The sequence below is a fragment of the Protopterus annectens genome, chromosome 1.part1, assembly GCF_019279795.1.
Source record: "Protopterus annectens isolate FY-2018-M chromosome 1.part1, PAN1.0, whole genome shotgun sequence".
In the NCBI taxonomy this organism is placed as follows: domain Eukaryota; kingdom Metazoa; phylum Chordata; order Ceratodontiformes; family Protopteridae; genus Protopterus; species Protopterus annectens.
Genome location: NC_056726.1, coordinates 832,175,165 through 832,196,720, shown reverse-complemented (window position 1 = coordinate 832,196,720; position 21,556 = coordinate 832,175,165). Strand labels below are relative to the sequence as shown.

Below are 21,556 nucleotides of genomic sequence, written 5' to 3'. Positions count from 1 at the left end.
ACACACTTGCTGTGAAGAAAACTTTTAAATGTACACATATTGTTGTTAATAATAAACAAAGATTCAAAAAACTCACTACTCTATTACATACAGAGTTCTTCAAACTAAATACAAATAAGATAAAAACTGTCTATTAAGTATTACTTATTAAATATACGAGGTCTTGTAAACTAAGATAATATGGAAATATTTGCTGTATGCAATTATTTCCCTAAAAAAATACTCCAATGGTAAATGCACATAAAATAATTAAAATTTCAAACTGATTTGCTTTCAGCAGATGTTACGAGATATGAATGCTATTAAACTAAATCTGCCTTTTCTTTTAAAATAGGCATTATTCTTACATGTTCATTTAATCCTGGTGGAAAATCTGCAGCCAACCTTAACTGCCACAAAAGTTCCTTCTTATGTAATGCATTTTGCCAATCACCACCTCTCACTTCAACAAATATAAAATCAAGGATGGCAAACTTGAACCCTACAAAATTCGTACATAAAAGAACTATGCTTGTATAAAGCATTAGTATCTTTTTTATTTTTAATGTCATATAGGTGTTCATATATCCTGGTCTTAAATGATCTCTCCGTCTTGACAACATAGAACGAGGAACAGGTGTTACATTTAGCTATGTATACCAGTTTGCTAGAGGAACAGTTACCACTTTTAAGGAAAACATAACTTTTGTTATGGTTGTCAATTGTAATAGAACTATCTTGTAATATGTAGGAACAATAAGAACATCTACCACAGGGTTTACTTCCACCCTTTTTCACTTGCTCCCCTACTGAATTACTACCTCTTTCTAATTGTAATTTCAAATTTGGTCCTACTTTTGTAGAAAATATTGGTTTATCACCCAATATTCGGAATGTCTCACTGTTAGTTTTAAAGATGTTCCAATTTTTTATTAATATTTCCTTAATCTGGGAATATAAGGGGCTGTACTGTATTACACAAGCTTGTTGAAAGTCAGTTTGGTTCTTGACTTCTGAAACCTTCACTAAATTGTCATTGTGATCACCACCTCCACCCAGTAGAGGTATATATATATATTACCCCATTTATCAAGAACATCTGAAAGTATTGGATCTATGAAATAACCGGGGTAACCTCTCTCTAGAAACATATCCTTTAAGTATTCAAACTCACTAATCACATCATTTCTCAACTATGTCATCCTGGCTGTTCTAATAGCCTGACCTTTGATAATACTTTTTTTCTGGAAAATGGGATGATGGCTATTGAAATGTAGATAGTGGTTGCAAAAAGTATTCTTCCGGTAGATTTTGGAAATATATCTATCTTGGGCTTTAATTATCTTGGCATCCAAAAAGTTAATCTCTTGTTCATGAAACTGAAAAGTAAATTTCAAAAAATCAGTAGTTTCATTTAGATACTGAATAAGTGCAGGGATTTGATCTGATCCCCCTTTCCATAATATAAAAATATCGTCCAAAAATCTACCGTAAAATATAATATTGGATAAGAAAAACTCACTTTGAAAAACATGTTTAGTTTCCCATCCCAAGAAGACCAAATTTGCATACAAGGGAGCACAAGCTGCTCCTATGGCAACTCCTTTAGATTGCTGAAAATATTCCCCCTCGAAGTATATATAATTATTTTCTAATATAAGGTTCATGAGTTCACATGTCAACAGAATTTCATCTGTAGTAAATGATGAATGAGTAAAATGGGAAAATTTTTCCATAATGTGTTTTAATTTCTTGTCAGTATATACTGCCAAATTATGTGTTTTGGAGCCTGCAGCAGCTACAATTGGCCTAAAGGATGTTTTTTCCAGGTTCTTGTGTATCTCAGGTATACAAAAAAGAACTGGAATCTTGGGGTATTAATTCAAAAGAAACTCATAATCATTTTTTGATATCCTCTGATCCATGAGGTATTCATACAAATAACTGTCCAGTCTTTGATATGATATGTGAATCTCATTTTTAGAACATAAGGAGTAATTGTACACATTAAATAAGATATTTTGCATTACATTTGTATAATCCTCTGAGTTGTACAAAATAATCCCTCCACCTTTGTCAGGTGTCATTATACGTATTCTCTTATCTTCTCTTAAACTCTTTACAAGGTTTCTTTCTTCAAGATTTAAATTTGAAAATGTTTTCTTCTTCTCTCCCCATGCTTTGTATATTATCTTCTTTAACTAATTTTTCATAAGCTGTGACAAGTGGATGTAAGGGGGGGGGGTTAAAAACACTACTTTTTTTAGTAACTTCTTTAGATTTGATTTTAATAGTTTTATCTGAAAACATTATATTCAAATTTAGTTTTCTCAAATACAACTGTAAATCAACCATCACTGTGGCTACATCAGGTATTCTAGTTGGAACAAATTTAAACCCTTTGGAAAATAAAGAAACAAATTCCTTTGTAATAGTAACCCCAGTATAATTATATATATTAAATCAATCTAAAGTGTACTGAATATTATCCTTACACCTAATTGAATCTAAAGCATCTACCACCTGGTGTGGCCCTTGTACTGCTGGGTTACCTTTTGCTGGGTTACCTTGTTGTAAGTTTTGTATGTCCCTTGTTTGCGACTTGCTATTCTCTCTGAGCGTCTTCGGAGCGGAAAATCATGAAAATCTCCCAAGTAACTGGCATCATCCTCCCTGTAATTTTCACCTTCCAAGTCAAATTTAAGTTCAAGTTAACCTTGTCCAACCTGTCAGTTTGTATACAAGTTGTAGGACCATATTCACCCTCATAGAATACATTTATCTGTAGGATACACTCTACATTGTTTGTACTGCCTGTAATCTCGGTCTAATTTCTTCACTTTTTTGTTAAATATGTTGTCACATCTCTTGTCCACTTTATTAATCATTTTATAATACAAATTCTCATATTATGTAAATAGTAAATCAGTAATAATTTTTTCATTCAAATCATTCACTTCACTGCAAAGCCTTTTTTTCCATTGTTTCATAGAAAAAAACACTTTTACCTAATAGTTCAAGTCCCCATTTATCAAACATGTCAGTGAAGGCTTTAATAATATCTGTGTCATAATAAATTCCAAAAGGGAATTTAAAAACCCTCAGTCCCTGTGGAACTTTTTGTTTTTTAATACATTCATTTAGATAACATATCTCCATCTGGCACATTTTGTATTTAAATAGCTTTTTTTCAAAAGTATAGATCGTATCTCTCAACAATCCATACCTGAAATGTCCAGTTTCTCTATTAGCCAAAGCACCATTACTATTTTTCAGACTGGAAGTTGAGAATGCAAAATGTTTTTTAACTAAAGTACCAAAATGTTCAACATTGTCCTCTGAAGGTAAGGTTTCCTTGCAAATGCAAGACAAACATGTTTTGGTGTTAGTTTTCGCATAATTTCTTTCCCCAGTACATTGGCCTTTAGTACAAGGTATACTACTATTTTTAGTTATACCATTAAAGTTAAAATTAACAGTACCTGTTGGTGTAGCTTCCTTAGAAAGTGCTAAATTCGTAGTAGAATGCTCGTCAGCGGCGAGTTCTATATCGCCCTCAAATTGCACCACACAGTTACTTCTGAGGCTTTGTTTCAAATGAGAAGGACCCTGTACATCTCTCGCCTCACCAAGATGGTTAGTGTTACAAGGAGAACGCCGTTCTGTCTCCCCTTGATGAATTTGCGCCGCCGCAATGACGTCACCAACTTTCTTAAAGCGGCATGGCGATGCATGGGTACTGGCAATGATAGTGTTCTCATCGGTGTTAAAATTGTCCCTTTTAGAGCCTTCAGGAACTGCAAAGCAATCGAAATCCCTTTGCCTAGGCTGAGACAACAGTTCAATAAGCCTAGTCAACTCTCCTTTCAACTCGGCCACGTCTTTTTTCAAAGACATTAAATCCGCTTGTCCAGAATCAAGGATAGGAGAGAGGCTGAAGGATTCTGGGGACCCCATAGCAACATGCACCACAAAGAAAACACAAAGTCCAAATGAATGGTGCAGTTAGTGCTCCAATAAAGACTAAGTAACCAAGAAAAGCACCAACGTTGCGAGTCCTCAGTAATAGTTTAATAAAATATTGTTAAGCGCTTTCATCAACAAGTGTGACTTCCTCAGAACAAAGAAACAATTGAATAGACAAGTTTAAATACACAAAACCAGTTAACTATTGGTTCAAGTCTATCCAATGTTGTTCAAAGAGAATTTACTACTCATGAATATTTAAACAACCAAAGTGCCCATGGCTAAAACAGTATTTACAAAAAATAAAAACATTTGTTCAACAACACATTTGCTGTGAAGAAAACTTTTAAACGTACACATATTGTTGCTAATAATCAACAAAGATTCAAAAAACTCACTACTCTATTACTTACAGAGTTCTTCAAACTAAATATAAATAAGATAAAAACTGTCTATTAAGTATTACTTATTAAATATACGAGGTCTTGTAAACTAAGATAATATGGAAATATTTGTTGTATGTAAATATTTCCCTAAAAAATTACTCCAATGGTAAATGCACATAAAATAAATCAAATTTCAAACCAATTTGCTTTCAACAGATGTTACGAGATATGAATGCTATTAAACTAAATCTGCCTTTTCTTTTAAAATAGGCATTATTGTTTCATGTTCATTTAATCCTGGTGGAAAATCTGCAGCCAACCTTAACTGCCATAAAAGTTCCTTCTTATGTAATGCATTTTGCCAATCACCACCTCTCACTTCAACAAATATAAAATCAAGGATGGCAAACTTGAACCCTACAAAATTCGTACATAAAGTAGTATGTTTGTATAAAGCATTAGTATCTTTTTTATTTTTAATGTCATATAGGTGTTCATATATCCTGGTCTTAAATGATCTCTCCATCTTGACAACATAGAACGAGGAACAGGTGTTACATTTAGCTATGTATACCAGTTTGCTAGAGGAACAGTTACCACTTTTAAGGAAAACATAACTTTTGTTATGGTTGTCAATTGTAACAGAACTATCTTGTAATATGTAGGAACAATAAGAACATCTACCATAGGGTTTACTTCCACCCTTTTTCACTTGCGCCCCTTTTGAATTACTTCCTCTCTCTAATAGTAATTTCAAATTTGGTCCTACTTTTGTAGAAAATATTGGTTTATCACCCAATATTCGGAATATCTCACTGTTAGTTTTAAAGAAGTTCCAATTTTTTATTAATATTTCCTTAATCTGGGAATATAAGGAGCTGTACTGTATTACACAAGCTTGTTGAAAGTCAGTTTGGTTCTTGACTTCTGAAACCTTCACTAAATTGTCATTGTGATCACCACCTCCACCCAGTAGAGGCATATATATATTACCCCATTTAGCAAGAACATCTGAAAGTATTGGAAAGTATTGGATCTATGAAATAGCCAGGGTAACGTCTCTCTAGAAACATATTCTTTAAGTATTCAAACTCACTAATCACATCACTTCTCAAACTGACTTTCAACAAGCTTGTGTAATACAGTACAGCCCGTTATAGTCCCAGATTAAGGAAATATTAATAAAAAATTGGAACATCTTTAAAACTAACAGTGAGATGTTCCGAATATTGGGTGATAAACCAATATTTTCTACAAAAGTAGGACCAAATTTGAAATTACTATTAGAGATAGGTAGTAATTCAAAAGGGGCGCAAGTGAAAAAGGGTGGAAGTAAACCCTGTGGTAGATGTTCTTATTGTTCCTACATATTACAAGATAGTTCTATTACAATCGACAACCATAACAAAAGTTATGTTTTCCTTAAAAGTGGTAACTGTTCCTCTAGCAAACTGGTATACATAGCTAAATGTAACACCTGTTCCTCGTTCTATGTTGGCAAGACGGAGAGATCATTCAAGACCAGGATATATGAACACCTATATGACATTAAAAATAAAAAAAGATACTAATGCTTTATACAAGCATAGTACTTTATGTACGAATTTTGTAGGATTCAAGTCTGCCATCCTTGATTTTATATTTGTTGAAGTGAGAGGTGGTGATTGGCAAAATGCATTACATAAGAAGGAACTTTTATGGCAATTAAGGTTGGCTGCAGATTTTCCACTAGGATTAAATGAACATGTAAGAATAATGCCTATTTTTAAAAGAAAAGGCAGATTTAGTTTAATAGCATTCATATCTCGTAACATCTGTTGAAAGCAAATCAGTTTGAAATTTGATCTATTTTATGTGCATTTACCATTGGAGTAATTATTTAGGGAAAATTTACATACAACAAATATTTCCATATTATTTTAGTTTACAAGACCTCATATATTTAATAAGTAATACTTAATAGACAGTTTTTATCTTATTTGTATTTAGTTTGAAGAACTCTGTAAGTAATAGATTAGTGAGTTTTTTGAATCTTTGTTGATTATTAGCAACAATATGTGTACGTTTAAAAGTTTTCTTACAACAAATGTGTTGTTGAACAAATGTTTTTATTTTTTGTAAATACTGTTTTAGCCATGGGCACTTTGGTTGTTTAAATATTCATGAGTAGTAAATTCGCTTTGAACAACATTGGGTAGACTTGAACCAATAGTTAACTGGTTTTGTGTATTTAAACTTGTCTATTCAATTGTTTCTTTGTTCTGAGGAAGTCACACTTGTTGATGAAAGTGCTTAACAATATTTTATTAAACTATTACCGAGGACTCGCGACAATGGTGCTTTTCTTGGTTACTTTGCCTCTTATGATCACCAACAGAAACTGTTTAGAGAAGGTTACTCTCCTTTCCTAAGGTTAACAGCTACGTACTGGCTAGGTACCCCATAAAATATTTTTGATCTAGTCCAGTTCTGGAGACACAAAAGAATGATACCCTGACTATGGACCAGAAGACCAGAGTTCAATCAGAGGCAAGGGAGCTTGACTAAGGGGGTGGGGAGGACTGGTAAGGCCATTATGTGGGGGGTGGGAGGTGGAGATAGGCACTTTCTCTTTGAAGTCCTGGTCAAAACTAGGACTCAGATCATGGAGCTGGGATGTTCAAGTGGACTATGGTAGCATGGATGCCTTCAGGCAAGCATGTCCCCACAGGTTAAACCTCGCAGTTCACCTAGCATACTACAGAGACATCAGCATGGTGAGAAAAGGGGGTAGGCCTTCTAGAATAGCCCTGTTGCTACACATGTGATACCACCAGCTGCTAGCTCCGTTCTATACACATCTTTCTGACCAGTAATGAAGGCCTCAGCTAGGAGGATACACTGTTTATGATAGCAGGTCATTCCAGTCCCCCTTACCTGTGCCAGGTAGTATCAGGAGGAAGAACAGGGGCTATAGATAGCAGCTTACCAGCTAACTTTCAGCTGAGAGAGGGAACTAAAAGTAATCCGGCCTCAGTTACTCTATTCTTCTATAAGTCTGCAATGTTGCACAGTGTCAAACTCCTACTTCACATTTACAGTAGTCATTTCTTTGCTTCTCACTCTTGTTAGTCGATAATTTAGACAAATATGTCAATCAGGTGCACACTGTATGGTTTCTTTTTTGCAGGGTTGTTCTGTACTTGAATTTGCAATTGTCCAAATAAAACAGAGCTTTGCATCATTTCTTGATAAATGTTTTCAGTTCCCAACTACCAAATACGCTGGATGGCAGTAGGTAGCCCATTGTACCTACAATGTTACTTAACAAGCCTACGAGAAATGCCTCTGATCTCTTTCAAAGATTAATTTTCATTTGTAACCAGCCTCACTTTGTAGACCCAAATTTATAAGCCTCTTCGCGTATTTTCATTTTTTAGACAGACTTTTGTGCTTAGTGGTTTGTTGATCTGTACGAGTGCTACACCTTTACACCAAGGATTAAACTGTAACAGCGTCTTCTAAAAGATTACCTACTTAATTTAATCACATCCATTGTGTGTGTGTGTGTGTGTGTGTGTGTGTGTGTGTGTGTGTGTGTGTGTGTGTGTGTGTGTGTGTGTGTGTGTGTGTGTGTGTGTGTGTGTGTGTGTGTGTGTGTAAACGTACATACATGTCTCAGCTCCAAAACTCTGCCTGCTATTCACTTTTCATATACTACAATGTTAATCACTTTCTTAACTGCCCTGTCCTGGACAATCCTTTCACATTTTCTACATTAATACCTCTCACTACATCCTGTGCTATCTGCATTTCCTTGTAAACTGATTCTGTTTTAACCATTAAACAACCAAAACATGCTGAACACCATCTTTCATACAGATACCTTTATACAAAATACTTTTCATCTTCTTACCTCAATTCTAGATAAGCTCCTCAAATAGAAGCCATTTAAGTATTTGAATGTTTGGCACTTCAGTACATAGAAGCAAGGCTTTGAGCTACTAACAAGTGTCACTCTTCCAGTCTCAATTTGCCTACTAAACAATTCTGTCACAGCAGGTGCTTCTGGGTCACTGATGAAAAGAGGCAGACTTTTACCTAATGGGTTTGCCCAGTTAAAAAAATTAATAAAATGAAAACGTACATAATACAACACTACTAAACAAGTAATACAAGTCATTTCATCACAACATAGGATTTCACAGGCATTTTTTGAGGGGTGGGAGGCTAATAAACAAGTTAAACTTACAAGATTTGGTTTCCCCAGGATCCAATCTCAGATCACAGAAAAGGATTTTAGGTGGGGTTGACAGGATACATTGCCCACGCTCTCCTGTAAATATAAAATATGAAGATTCTACACACCAGTGGAACAGAATGATTCAAGATTTAGTAAACGTGATGCATCTCTTTTTAAACATTTATGTTACAAGGGTACATTTTCAATTTTAGAATAACAATAAATTTACTGCAATTAAGTAAAACACATCTTATAAGGAAAATGTCCAATGACTACAAGAAAATAGGAAATGTGATGATACAGTGACAATGAACTGGACTGCTCTACATATGTACAACTCTGAAGTAACAAATAAATACAAGCACCATCAACCGAAAGAATGTTTGTTATTTTACAAGGAACCAGTTTTGGTGAGTAAGCAAACATTCAACTTTGCTGCAAGCTATCTTCTAACAGTTAGGAAAGTGGTTCCAGTTCACCCACATTCTTCCAGATAAGATGTAAAGATGGATAGAAGACAGCAAAATTACAGGACAGAATGAGACTCAGTACCTCGGTTTGGGACAAAGACAGTTTCGTTTTCAGCTTGGGCATCATGTCTGCTGTCTTCAGAAGGTGGCAGAATGACCCTATGTTCACTAGCACTAAATTGACAGTGGATCTGTGCACTTGACCAAGCCAGCATTTCACTGAAAAAGAAAAGGTGTACACTTGATATCGTCAAGGCTTCCTCACAATATATAAATATACAGAAAAAAGGTAACAAGGGTCACATGTGCAACCTATTTTGCTCTCTACATTAAGCAGATTTCTAAAATGAAATCTACATAAAATAGCACAATAAACTTTAAAATACAAGATGGTGCTTGCCGCACTGTCAAACTGGATACTTGTTACAGTTACATATCAGGAATTAAAACCAAAAACAAAAACTGAGGGGTGTTGCCTCTTGATAACTGACACAGGCATGACTGTCAATGATGTGCCTGCATGTATCTTACTGCAGTCCCACTGTTTTTGTTGGTAAGGACATCAGCTGATTGTTCCCTTTATCCTTATATATATTCTACCTACCTGAACTGCTGATTTACATGTTACAAACAAGGTCATGTAATCTAGAATGGTAAACACCAATGGCAGTGTACTTCAAACTAGCACTGCTGTTGCACACTGCCATATGCTCTAGGTCTGAGCGCTATAGTACAAATATGCAGCAGTCCAAATGTATGTGCAGCTGTGTTTCTGGCCATACATGAAGTAGTCTATATTAATGTTATTCTGGTTATGCAACAATATATAAAACTTCTGTACTTTGTGCCACTTTCAGTTTAGCCATTTGCATTTTGCATGCATGGTCCTTGTGAACATCAAAAAGAAAAATCCGTGGTACCCCTCGAAGTCTCAGAAAACCTTTTCACTACACTCAAATAGGATTGCTTGATTGTGGGTTTCAATAAACAATATTCCATTTTTATCTCAACTGTGGACTACCTACCATTTTATGAATTTGTAGTACATATTTTAAAGTTCTATTTTATTAGTGAACTAGGTGCATAACATATTTCAAGGTGTGAACTTCACCCCCTCCACACTGCGAAGTTAATGCTTGGTTTGTCCTTGTGAACATCCCTTTCTCAATGCTGCAGCCATTCTCTGGTTTCTTTTCCAATTCCTCTCTCCCTTTTTGAACAGCCTTTGTTTTTATGCTGACAGTCTTTGCCTACCCTTCCATTTGCATCACTTCCACTTTAGTATGTCTTACTGTATTTACTCTTTACTCTATGCTGTCTCCTATATATGTTGCCCATTATCATGTACCTTACTTGTCCTAACTCCCCTTGTTCTTCTTCATAACAAAAAAATGGGACCTTACCCAAACAAAGACAATACCCTCCATGTCCTGAACACTTCTCCTCTGAGGGTCCAGTTCCACTTCTGTTGGGTGTACCTCTACGTTTTCCCTAATCTCCATTTTCTTGTCAACCTCTTCCTGTGGAGCCCTGCTATGCATACTGTCCCCCCCCCCACCACCACCAATAACATAAGTCTGCCACCACACTGTAAAACAGTCTTCCATGTGTATGGTAATGCTGTGTTAGGTGGCCCTTGCAGGATCACAGAATAAGTCCACAGGACTGTTTTTTGTTTTGCCTTGCCAGCAGCAGATAGTACACCATTACATACATTTTCGCACTTGTCTCACTGTTTCTGCAGCAGGATGGTGTGAAGTCTTCTGCTGCTACTCTCTAAGTCACCTGCATTTCAGTTTTAGTCAGCTAGCTTCTTTAGTTATTTTGAGTCTTTTGCAGTTTGGCAGTATGTTCGTTTTTGGAATGGTTCTGTCCAAAATGCTTCACAGACCATTTGGAATCTAATCCATTGTAAATACAAACACATGTAAAAATTGTATTAAATTGAGAATCCAGCTCGAAACAGGGAAACCATCTCTTCATATTAAAGTTATGCTTACTTTCTCAAACTACCAAGTGAATACAAAGTGGCATGACTGCAGTACCCCATGATGTATCAGTTAGTGTTTATAATATTTGGCCAACATTATTAATATCATTTTTTTAGATATATAAATATATATTCTTAAATGCATCTATTATCAAACTCCCCACTTGTCCTGAGCTCATAGGTAGTTACTAGGCTTGGAGTCCAGGAGACCACTGAGGAGCATAGCCCAAATTCCCTGTTGTACCTACGCATTGTCTGGTTAACTGACTTGCTCAATGTCACAAAGTAGGCAAATGAGGGCTGGGGGAATAAAATCTTGTATCACAAGAACTACAGCTCACAGCCTTAACCCTCTCTGGTAACTGCTTCAATGTGTTCTAAGTGCGTCTACTTTCAAATTACATTGTGCAACTCTATACAGATATTCTACAACCAGTGTTAAAAATACAACATTTTAAAATATTGTGGTTTCTACCTAGCAATTACTAATATGCATAAAAGACAATTTCTATCACATACATCCTACAGTATTACAACTACTTTTTCAGGACCTGCTCCACATAAATGCTGAATGTGTTATGTAACTCTTCCTTATAAAATATAGTGTAATGCATGTGAGGTGGAACATGATTTATCTGAATCTCTGGTAGCCCATAAAACTAGGAAAACCAGGATGCTGTACATAGAAATTCACAGCACATTCATTGGTAACATCACCCTTGTTGACAAATCCATAAAAGACATCACACATAGAATTACATAAATGAGGAGTATATGGTATCATCAATACCATGTACTTATTCACATTGTTCAACATATTCTGCATCTCACTACTATTCATCGCTATTGCATCTCCAACTTTAACTCTGGATTTGCATCTTTGTTGTAACATTTACTAGCATATCACATGCAGCAGCAGAAATACTGAAAACCCAGGGAAGGAGGGAGAAATGAGGGGAGATCCCTGATGCCTTAGAAAATAGGTACTCTAATTCCAGTGCACATGAATAATAGGGGATATGCACAACTTTGGAGAGTATAGAGGTATCAAACTCCTATCGCACTACAACAGGGTGCTGGAGAGATTGACTAATAAATTAATATATAGCCTGCTACAGACCACCCTCCAAATCACTCGGCTTTCCTGAGAACACTGGAGAATATGAAGGTCTCTCCAAACACCATTATATTGGGTGACTTCAACTACCCAAACATTGATTGGGAAAACTACTCAAGCCCAAACACCCTCGCCCAATGGTTCCTAGAATTTATAAACTCAAATGCTATGGAACAACTGGTCACCACTCCCACAAGAGGGGAAAACATATTGGATCTGGTCATCACCAACATGGGGTCTCTATGTTCTACACCAGAGGTATACCCCTCATTGGTAAGATCAGACCATAAACTAATCTCACTGGACATCCACATTCTGTCTCCACCCCCAGCCAAGGAAACCACAGTGAAGAACTTCTCAAAAGCAAACTTCACACTTCTCAAAACCGAGGTGGAATCCTTCAAAGCCCCCGGGCCGGTGGAAAATACGGCCCAAAATGCAAAATCCTTTACAAAAGCATTCTATGGACACCTACAGGAATGCATGGAGCATGTTATCCCAAACCAAATAAAACCAAGACTCACTCCTCCAAAGGCAGGAGACCTGTCTGGTGGACCCTGGCCATAAATAAGCTATACAACAGAAGGAGAAAGCTACTGCATGATAGAGCAAAATCCCAAAAAGGGAAGGCGTCTCTGATCTGTACTAGCAAGAAACTATGATCCCTCATAAAATCATCTAAGGCCAGCTTCGAAAGAAAAATTGCACAAGACACTAAAGATAATCATAAGGCCTTCTTTAGTTTTGTCAGAAACCTGGGAGGCAACTCCCAGATATGCTCTGAGTTAGTGCAAAATGACAAAAAATACATTGAACCCACAGACATTGCCAACATCCTGGCAGAAAGGTTCAGTGCAAACTTCTCCCCCCTTCCCCCAAAAGAGCAAATGTCTATCCCAACAGAGTGTAGCCTTCCTGAGATCACAGATGCACAGGTGAGAGCTGCCCTCTCCAAAGCAAAAAAACACAGCATCAATGGGACCAGACGGTGTCCCGGGCTGCGCCTTACACGAGCTCCAAGAAGAACTAAACCCTCATATAAAGTCACTGTTCAATCTCACCCTTACTACAGGATATGTACCCAAGGAATGGCGTACAGCAACAGTGGTCCCACTCCACAAAGGTGGTGCCACAATGGACCCCGGAAACTATCGCCCTATAAACCTGACTAGCCTGGTCTGCAAAGCTATGGAGCGTATCATCATGGAAATCATAAACAAAGACTTTGGGAACCTCCAGACACTGGATCCTACCCAATTCGGCTTTGTTAAGGGCAGATCTAGCCTCTTGAAACTTGCCGACTTCTTTGAAACAGTTACCAAAGCCATAGATGAAGGGAAGGTAGTCCACACAGCCTACCTGGGCCTCGCAAAAGCCTTCGACACAATTACCCACTCGGGCATCATAAATAAGCTCACCAGCTTAAATATCAACCCCTATGTCACAAGATGGGTTGCAAACTGGCTCAGGGACACAAGCATCCTCCAAAAGGGTCTCACAGAGACGGATAACTAGTGCCAGAGTCATGGCCTAAAGCTAAATGCCAAAAAGTGCATAGTCATCCCCTTTGGGAAAAACAAAGAGTGCCCACAAATTACCACATAGGTGGTAATCCATTAAGTACGGAAGAAGTAATTAGGGACTTGGGGACCCAAGTAGATAGCAATCTCTCCTTTGACAATCACGTTGCCAAAGTGCTTAGAAAGACCTTCTATATAGCCCACCTTATCACGAAAGGGTTCACATCTAGATCAAGAGAGGTCATTGTGCCCCTCTACTCATCACTTATCAGGCCCATAATTGAATACAATGCCCTATTTGGGATGTACCTTACCCGACACCTGCAGCAACTGGAAAGACCCCAAAAGTACCTCACCAAGAGGATCAAGGGACTCAAACAGATGCCCTATGCAGTTCGGCTAAAGAAACTCCAGCTCTACTCAGCTGCGTACCGCCTACTCAGAGGAGATCTGTGTCTGACGTATAAAGCCATGTCCAACCCAGAATTAATGGACATGCTTCACCTCAGGAAATCCAAATCCTTTAGAGCTACATGCTCCAAGGACTTGAACCTCAGCACAGAAATAAATAGGACATGCTGGAGGGACAGATTCATATCCCACAGGCTCCCCTCACTCTGGAACAAAATCTCAATCCATGTTAGGCAGAGCCCCTCACTGACCCTCCTCAAGAGAAATCTTGACGAGTGGATGGGAGATCGTAGGTTTACCCCTGGGATGTCTTCTGTGTCCCTGCTTGACAGAGGTACAGTAAACTAACCTTAAAAGGGCTACCTTCTGTGACCTACTATACAGAAGCACAGTCAACTAATCTAAAAGGGTGGCGAAAGCCAAACACACTCTGGCTAGGCTTATAAATGCCCTAGGGCAGATAGCCTAGTATCAACCTATGAACCTATGAATATGCAGACTAATGGAAAGGAAGAGGGAATATGAGCAGTTCGGACTCCTATCACAATGCAGCACACATGACCAGATGTTTGCAGTAAGACAGATAGTGGAGAAGTTGGAGACGAGGGAAGAGTCCAACCAGGCCTTCTAGACTGGGCAAAGCATATAAAAATGTCCCAAGAAAGATGATTTGGGCATTTCTGTAATGGTTCAAAGTCAGGGGAAACATTGTTAGAATTACTGCAGGCTACATACAAGGGCTCAATGACACATGTATAAACAGTTTTCCAGCTCACAGAGGAGTTCCCAATGGTGGTGGGTGTACCTCAGGGTTCAAATGAAATGCTTAAATAAGAGAGAGAGAGAGAATAAAGCACAAGAGATGACTAGAAGAATCATGAGAACTCTGGACTTGAACCAGAATCTGGCATTGTGAGATGGAGATGAACATAAAGACCAGCAACACTGAAATCAGTGAATAAATGGGAGAGGATAAAGCATCAATTGCATTTGTAAAATAGAATTGCCAAGAAAAAGTGCCTGAAAAAGTCTAGACTTTTGTCGCCTTTGTTAAGATTGAGGGTGGACTGTAAAGCATATAAGCCAGTTTATGTCATTTATGTATAGAAGGACACTAAATGGGAAAAAAACTGTAAGTAAAACAATTTCTGTTCTTATCAGTATTTGAATAAAATGTTGCTGTATAAACTGCATGTTATACATAGTAAATCAGTTTTGAATAACATAGTAGAGTCAGGGGTATTTTATATGGGGGGGGGGGAGTCTTTTCAGTAACTGTTGTAAAAAGATATTAAAAGTAAAACAAAAATATATTCAGTGACAAGAAATAAAGGCTTTACTTATAACAAGAAAAGAAAGCCTGGACAATAGCAAGTCTAATGTTAATATGCTGTGACCCTGGGCTGCTAGGGGTGGGGTGGGAGTTGGATAGGGTGTAAAACTCTACTATATCCCAGGATGCACCACTACCAGTCCCCAGATCTAGTTTGTCGTGATCCTATCTCGCCTACATTCTCTGACTGATTGACAGCCCCTAGCACTCTGACTTAGACGAGTTGCTGAGTCCTGTAAAAATAAGTGTAATTGCCTGTGAACATCTGAGGAAGAAACTTGTGTAAAGTAGGATAGAAGTACAGCTCATCTGTCTCCAACACATTGATGGAGAAGAGTCATTCTGTGCCAGGAGTGGCTTAACCTTGCAAGCCCAGACAATGCCCCCACCCTATCTGGGAGGCATCATCTGTCAGGGTAACCACTGGAGAGGGAATAACAAGCATGTTTCCGTATGAATGAGGTGAAAGGACCATTGAGGTTGACAACCAACCACTTGAGAATCCTCATGTGCAATCTCTTGCCAGAGGAACTAAAAAAGAACCGTGGCAAGAGACATTGAACCTAAAACTAGAGAACCATCCTGCTGGGGGCTGGATCTACGAGATCAGAGGCTTGAACCTCGAGATCAGAGCTTGAACAGCCCTGTAAAGTTTGTTTAGTGAGAACTCCTTCGGGTGGGGCAGACAAAAATTTGTTGGGCGAGAAGGGACTGGTTCCCGCCTCATCTGGATGTTCCCGCCCTCCGACAAACTAAGTCAGAAGCTCGTCGAGGCGGGAGCCCCAGGAGGAGGCGAGGGCTGAGCCCCGCAGCAGCAAGCAGAGGACTCATATCCAGAGAGAGTTTGGATATCCAGCCCGTTGTTTGAGGATCTCTAAGATGTCTGCAAAATGAGACATCATCCGAGGACGACGAGGACCCCTCTGCCCTCATGTGATCAGTGTCCGATGTAATAGACTAAAGTCACGTGCTTCCTCTTGCGCATGATCTCTTCCTTGAGGGGTTCCTCCCGAACCTCAGGAAGGCCTCAGGAACCCCAATGGGGCTAGGGGCCCAATGGGCTCCAGGGGCTCCGCGGTCTGGGACAAAGAACTGCCAAGACAGTCTCAAGGCCAGGGAAAAGCCTGGTAGCCCGGAGGAGATGGCGAAGAAGACTTGGCCAAGGCACTCCTCAAGGCTCTGAAAGCGGACCTGGCGAATCCTGTCCGTCCCCGGTCCCAGGCTCCCGCCGAGCCAGCCAGTCCGCAGCCCGAGCTTGGCCCGGGGCTCGGGGCACCAACATGGGTCCAAACATCACCCCCAGTCAAATGTAGGCGAGATAGGATCACATAACATCTGCACAGATTATATTGTACGTAGAAGAAAATATCTTCTCATTTTTAACAAGGTGAATGTCTAAATTAATGTCCCTGGCTTCAGCTATAAACAAGGGTTTATCTACCATAAGCAAGTAGGCTTGAAAAATAAGTCAAAATGATGAAAACCATGAACAAATGCTAAGTTTCTTACATCTGCAAAGATATTGTTTATTTATTTATTTTTTATTAGCAAATATTCAGTGGGGGTCAAAAAGTCTGCAGCCAAAGGGAATTGTACATTCTGCTTTGCATGAAACTTGCAAAGATTCACTGCTGACTATTTTTACATGAAGATGAGCTGTCTGCAGCTGCAGGAAATTAATCTGCGGCGTTCTGAGCATTCTTTGCAGAGGGCAATGCAAAATTTAAACATACACTGGAAAGCAGTTCAGTGAAAATTAAAGTATGATATTATGGGAAGTGAATAATAGCAGCCTCCCTAGCAGCCTACTTAATAGGACAGAGTACAATTTAATTTTACTTAAAGATACAGCTTAAAAGTTAATGCTTTCTGAAAACATACAATCCATTTTTCAGATCTGTGAGGGAAATACAGATAAGAAAACGAGAGAGCAACGAGTGTAAGTAGGAACACAAGCTGTAGCATGCAACTTTGCATGACTAACCTTAATTTTAGGTTAGGTAATGCCTGTGGGTGCACCTGTCAATTTGCAGCAATTGTGACAATCTAGACGGCTACATTTAACTTCTTCTGAAGATGTACATAGCTTTGTGTGTTTGTTTTAAGTTAACAGAGGATAGGGTGTTTTATTTAAATGTATTCATTTTTTTGTTTGAGGGCTTTCACTAAAACAAAAAAAAAAAGTATTGAAAATGCGAGACAAGTTCAAATGGAGACTAGAACATGTCTAAACAAAGAACTCCACTCCTTACACTCTAGACAATCCAGACATTTGTGTGTTCAAGACATGGTTTAAAGACATGGACAGCACACCAGTAGTGAAAGGCTTTAGTGCCCCCCACACATTTAGACCAGTTACTACACAGACAGGGACTAAAAGTGGAGGTGTCTTGATTTACATAAAAAAATAAATATATCTCAAGGCTGGTCAAACAAGATAATGCACTTGATCTGCTTCACATTCAATCACCATAGGCAAAATCCTGTACCACTTCCTTGCAAGCTACAAGTCCCTCTCTATGACCCAGGAAACCTATAACATGTACTTACACTTACTGGAAACACTCATCATCAAACCCAACACCATATTCAAGGGAGACTGTAATTATCCCATTATTAACTGGAAATCATATATGATATCAAACATACAGACACAGAGATTCCTAGCTTTTGTAAACACAAATTCCCAGGACCAGACTGTCAGCACACCAACCAGGCGTTCAAACATATTGGATCTGGTACTCACTAACAGTGAAGAGTGCTGCACATCCGCCAGTGTAATGTCTTCTCTGATAAGAGCAGACCACAAAACGGTCTCCTTTGAAGTAAAAAAAAAAAAAAAAAAAAAAACTGGAACCCCAACCATCCTTGGAATATTCAGAAACTACTCTAAGGCTAACTTCTTACTATTAAGTGAAAACCTGGCAAAATGTCAAGTCCCCATAAACCCTGAGAAAACTGCTGCCTATGCAGAACTGTTCACAGAAATCCTATGCAAGCATGTTAATACCTCCATAGAAGCAACTGTGCCCACCAGGAAGATGTACAGAACTAACTCAGAAAACAAGACACCCTGTTGGAATTGCATCATCAATAGGCTGTTTAACAGAAGGAAGAAAATCATGGCAAAATTAGGAGATGTAGCACCCAGTAGGATAAAAGCATTCTCAAACTAAACAAACATCTCAGAGGACAAATAAAGTCTACCGAATGCAAATTTAAGGTAAATTTGGCCTACCAAGCAATGGCAATTCTTCAGCTATGTCTATAACCTCAAAGGCAATACACAGCTGTTGCAGAGCTCATTGCTAATGGAGCCATCTACGCTAAGCCAGAAGATATAGCAAACCTACTGGCCAATAAATTTAGCTCCAACTTTACCCCTCTCCCCCCTCAACCTCCCCTCTGGAAATACTATCAAATATAACTCCCCCGACTATCACTAGGGAACAGGTCCTTAATGCTCTAAGGTCAAGAACACTTCATCAATGGGGTCAGACAATATAACAAGATGCATTTAAGCAGCATGAAACATGACCTAAGAGGCCCTCTGGACTTGTTATTTAACTGCAGCCTACAAAAAGCCTTTGTACCTCATGAATGTCGAACAGCAACAGTCATCCCTCTGCACAAAGGTGAGGGATCTACAGACCCTTAAGTCTCACTAGACTCATACACAGTGCTACGGAAAACATCATCATGGAAATGATCAGTAACAACATAGGAAACCTCTAGACACTGGACTCAATCCAATTTGGTTTTGTCAAGGGTAGATCATGCCTACTCAACTTGGTGGACTTCTTTGAGAAGGTCACCAAAGTAATGGATAAGGGCAAAATGGTTCACATTGCCTACCTTGACCTAGCCAGGGCATCTGACAATACCACACTCGGGTATTGCTGACGAACTCAGGAGGTTAGGTATAAACCCTTAAATCACCTGGTGGATAGCCAGGAGGATCAAACACAGGATCCAGGAAGTTAGAACTGGGGAATTCACCTCTACAAAAAGGCCAGTCATAAGTGAATTCCCTCAAAGATCGGTCCTGGGACTGCTCATTTTTGGGATTTACTTCTCTGACATCAAGGCCAATGTCAATGGCATCTGGCTGACTAAATTTTCAGATGATTGCAAATTAGCAGCAGTTAAAGAATCCCCCACCAATGTAAATGTTCTCCAGGAAGGCCTGACAAAGACAAATACCTGTTGTCAGGGCCATGGACTAAACCTAAACGCCAGGAAATACATAACTAACAGTATCCTTCAGGAAAAAGTCCACCCCTGATAACTGGCATATTAACAATACACCCCTAAGAGTTGACCCAGATGTCAGGGACTTTGGAACATAAGACAGTAATCTAACCTTTGACCTTGTGTCTACATTAGTAAGAAAATCATTCTATGTTGTGCAACTTATAAACAAAGGTATGGCATCTATGGCCTTGGAGGTCACTGTTCCACTGTACTCGGCATTCATCAGACCTATCATTGAGTATAAACCCCCCTTTAGTACAGTAGATATAAAAAGTTTGACACCTCTGTTAAAATGCCAAGTTTCTGTGACATAAAAAAATGAGACCACAATAAACCATTTCAAAACTTTTCCCACTTTTAATGTGACCTATAACCTGTACAATTCAACTGAAAAACAAACAAATCTGTTAGGGGAAAAATATAAAAAATAAAAAAGTACAATAGGCTGGTTGCATAAGTATACACACCCTTAAACTAATACTTTGTTGAAGCAAGTTTTTGATTTAATTACAGCATTCAGTCTTCTTGGATAAATGTCCATCAGCATGGCACATCTTGACTTGGCAATATTTGCCGACTCTTCCTTGCAAAAGCTCTCCAAATCTGTCAGATTGTGAGTGCATCTCTTGCGCACAGCCCTCTTCAGGTCACCCCACAGATTTTCTATTGGATTTATGTCTGGGCTCTGGCTGGGCCATTCCAAAACTTTAATTTTCTTCTGGCGAAGCCATTCTTTTGTTGATTTGGATGTATGTTTAGTGTCACTGTCTTGTTGAAAGGTGAAATTCCTCTTCATCTTCATCTTTCTAGCAGACGCCTGTTCATAATTCCCTCCACCTTGACTAAAGCCTCAGTTCCAGCTGAAGAAAAGCAACCCCAATGCATGATATTGCCATCACCATGATTCACTGTGGGGGTGGTGTTCTTTTGGTGATGCGAAGTGTTGTTGTTGCGCCAAATGTACCTTTTGGAATTGTGGCCAAAAAGTTCAACCTTGGTCTCATCAGACCATAACACATTTTCCTACATGCTTTTGGGAGACTTGATGTATTGTTTTGCAAATTTTAGCCTGGCCTGGATGTTTTTCTGTATAAGAAAATGCTTCCGTCTTGCAAACCTACAAACAAAAATGAATAGGAAGTAGTATACAGAACTCAGGGGGCTGGAGCGAGGGTAACGGAGTATATTCTCTGTTGCAGTCCTGGTTACCCTCGCTCCAGCCTCCTGAGTTCTCTATACTACTTCCTATTCTTTTTTGTTTGGCCATATCTTATAACATTGGTATTTACTTTCTACTGGGGGTGTTCCACACCATGTAATTGCTTCTCTGGGGCAAGAAAAACTGATGTAATGGCATCGGCTGCATGTTTTACACCCCTGAAGACCTGACATCATGGAAGAAGTGACAGCATCCAATGCATAAATCCCAAGACTCTGGTATTCAGGCTGACTGAGGGCTACCTGCAGGCAGATAACCCAAATGTGATGACTGCAACAGTGAATACACTCGAACATCTACATTTATGGTAAGTGTACACAACTGTATTATGTTCTTCGTGTTTCACTGTTGCAGTCATCACATTTGGGTTGATTCCCAAAGCCGAGGATGGGTGGAGGCAGTCAAGAAGCATTAGGACTAGCAAGCAGGCCCTGTAAGACTGCTGTGGTAAATCCAGCTCTGGGTTTAGAAAAGATAGTTAAATGGTAATGCTTGTTGAAGGTGTGAACAGAGCTCCAGGTTGCAGCTTCCAGGATGTCCCTGGAAGGGACTCCCCTGAGAAATGCTGTAGAGGTTGATGTAGCCCCCAGGATGTCCCTGGAAGGGACTCCCCTGAGAAATGCTGTAGAGGTTGATGTAGCCCTAGTGGAATGTGTCCTGATCCCCTGTGGGGTAGGTTTCCCATGGTG

At 39.0% G+C, this 21,556-nt stretch overlaps 2 protein-coding genes across 3 annotated transcripts in view; one reads left to right on the top strand and one right to left on the bottom strand.

Moving 5' to 3' along the window:
• Positions 1-21,556, top strand: part of GBA2 (glucosylceramidase beta 2) — a 2,751,058-nt gene that overhangs the window by 231,283 nt on the left and 2,498,219 nt on the right. The gene's annotated exons all lie outside the window — the stretch shown is intronic.
• Positions 1-21,556, bottom strand: part of RGP1 (RGP1 homolog, RAB6A GEF complex partner 1) — a 1,859,064-nt gene that overhangs the window by 1,670,191 nt on the left and 167,317 nt on the right. For both annotated transcript variants that reach the window (XM_044078576.1, XM_044078568.1), the window contains 2 exons: positions 9,106-9,242; positions 8,563-8,646 (listed from right to left, as the gene is read on the bottom strand). In XM_044078576.1, the coding sequence (XP_043934511.1) occupies positions 8,563-8,646; positions 9,106-9,242 (221 nt within the window). The remainder of the gene's footprint in view (positions 1-8,562; positions 8,647-9,105; positions 9,243-21,556) is intronic.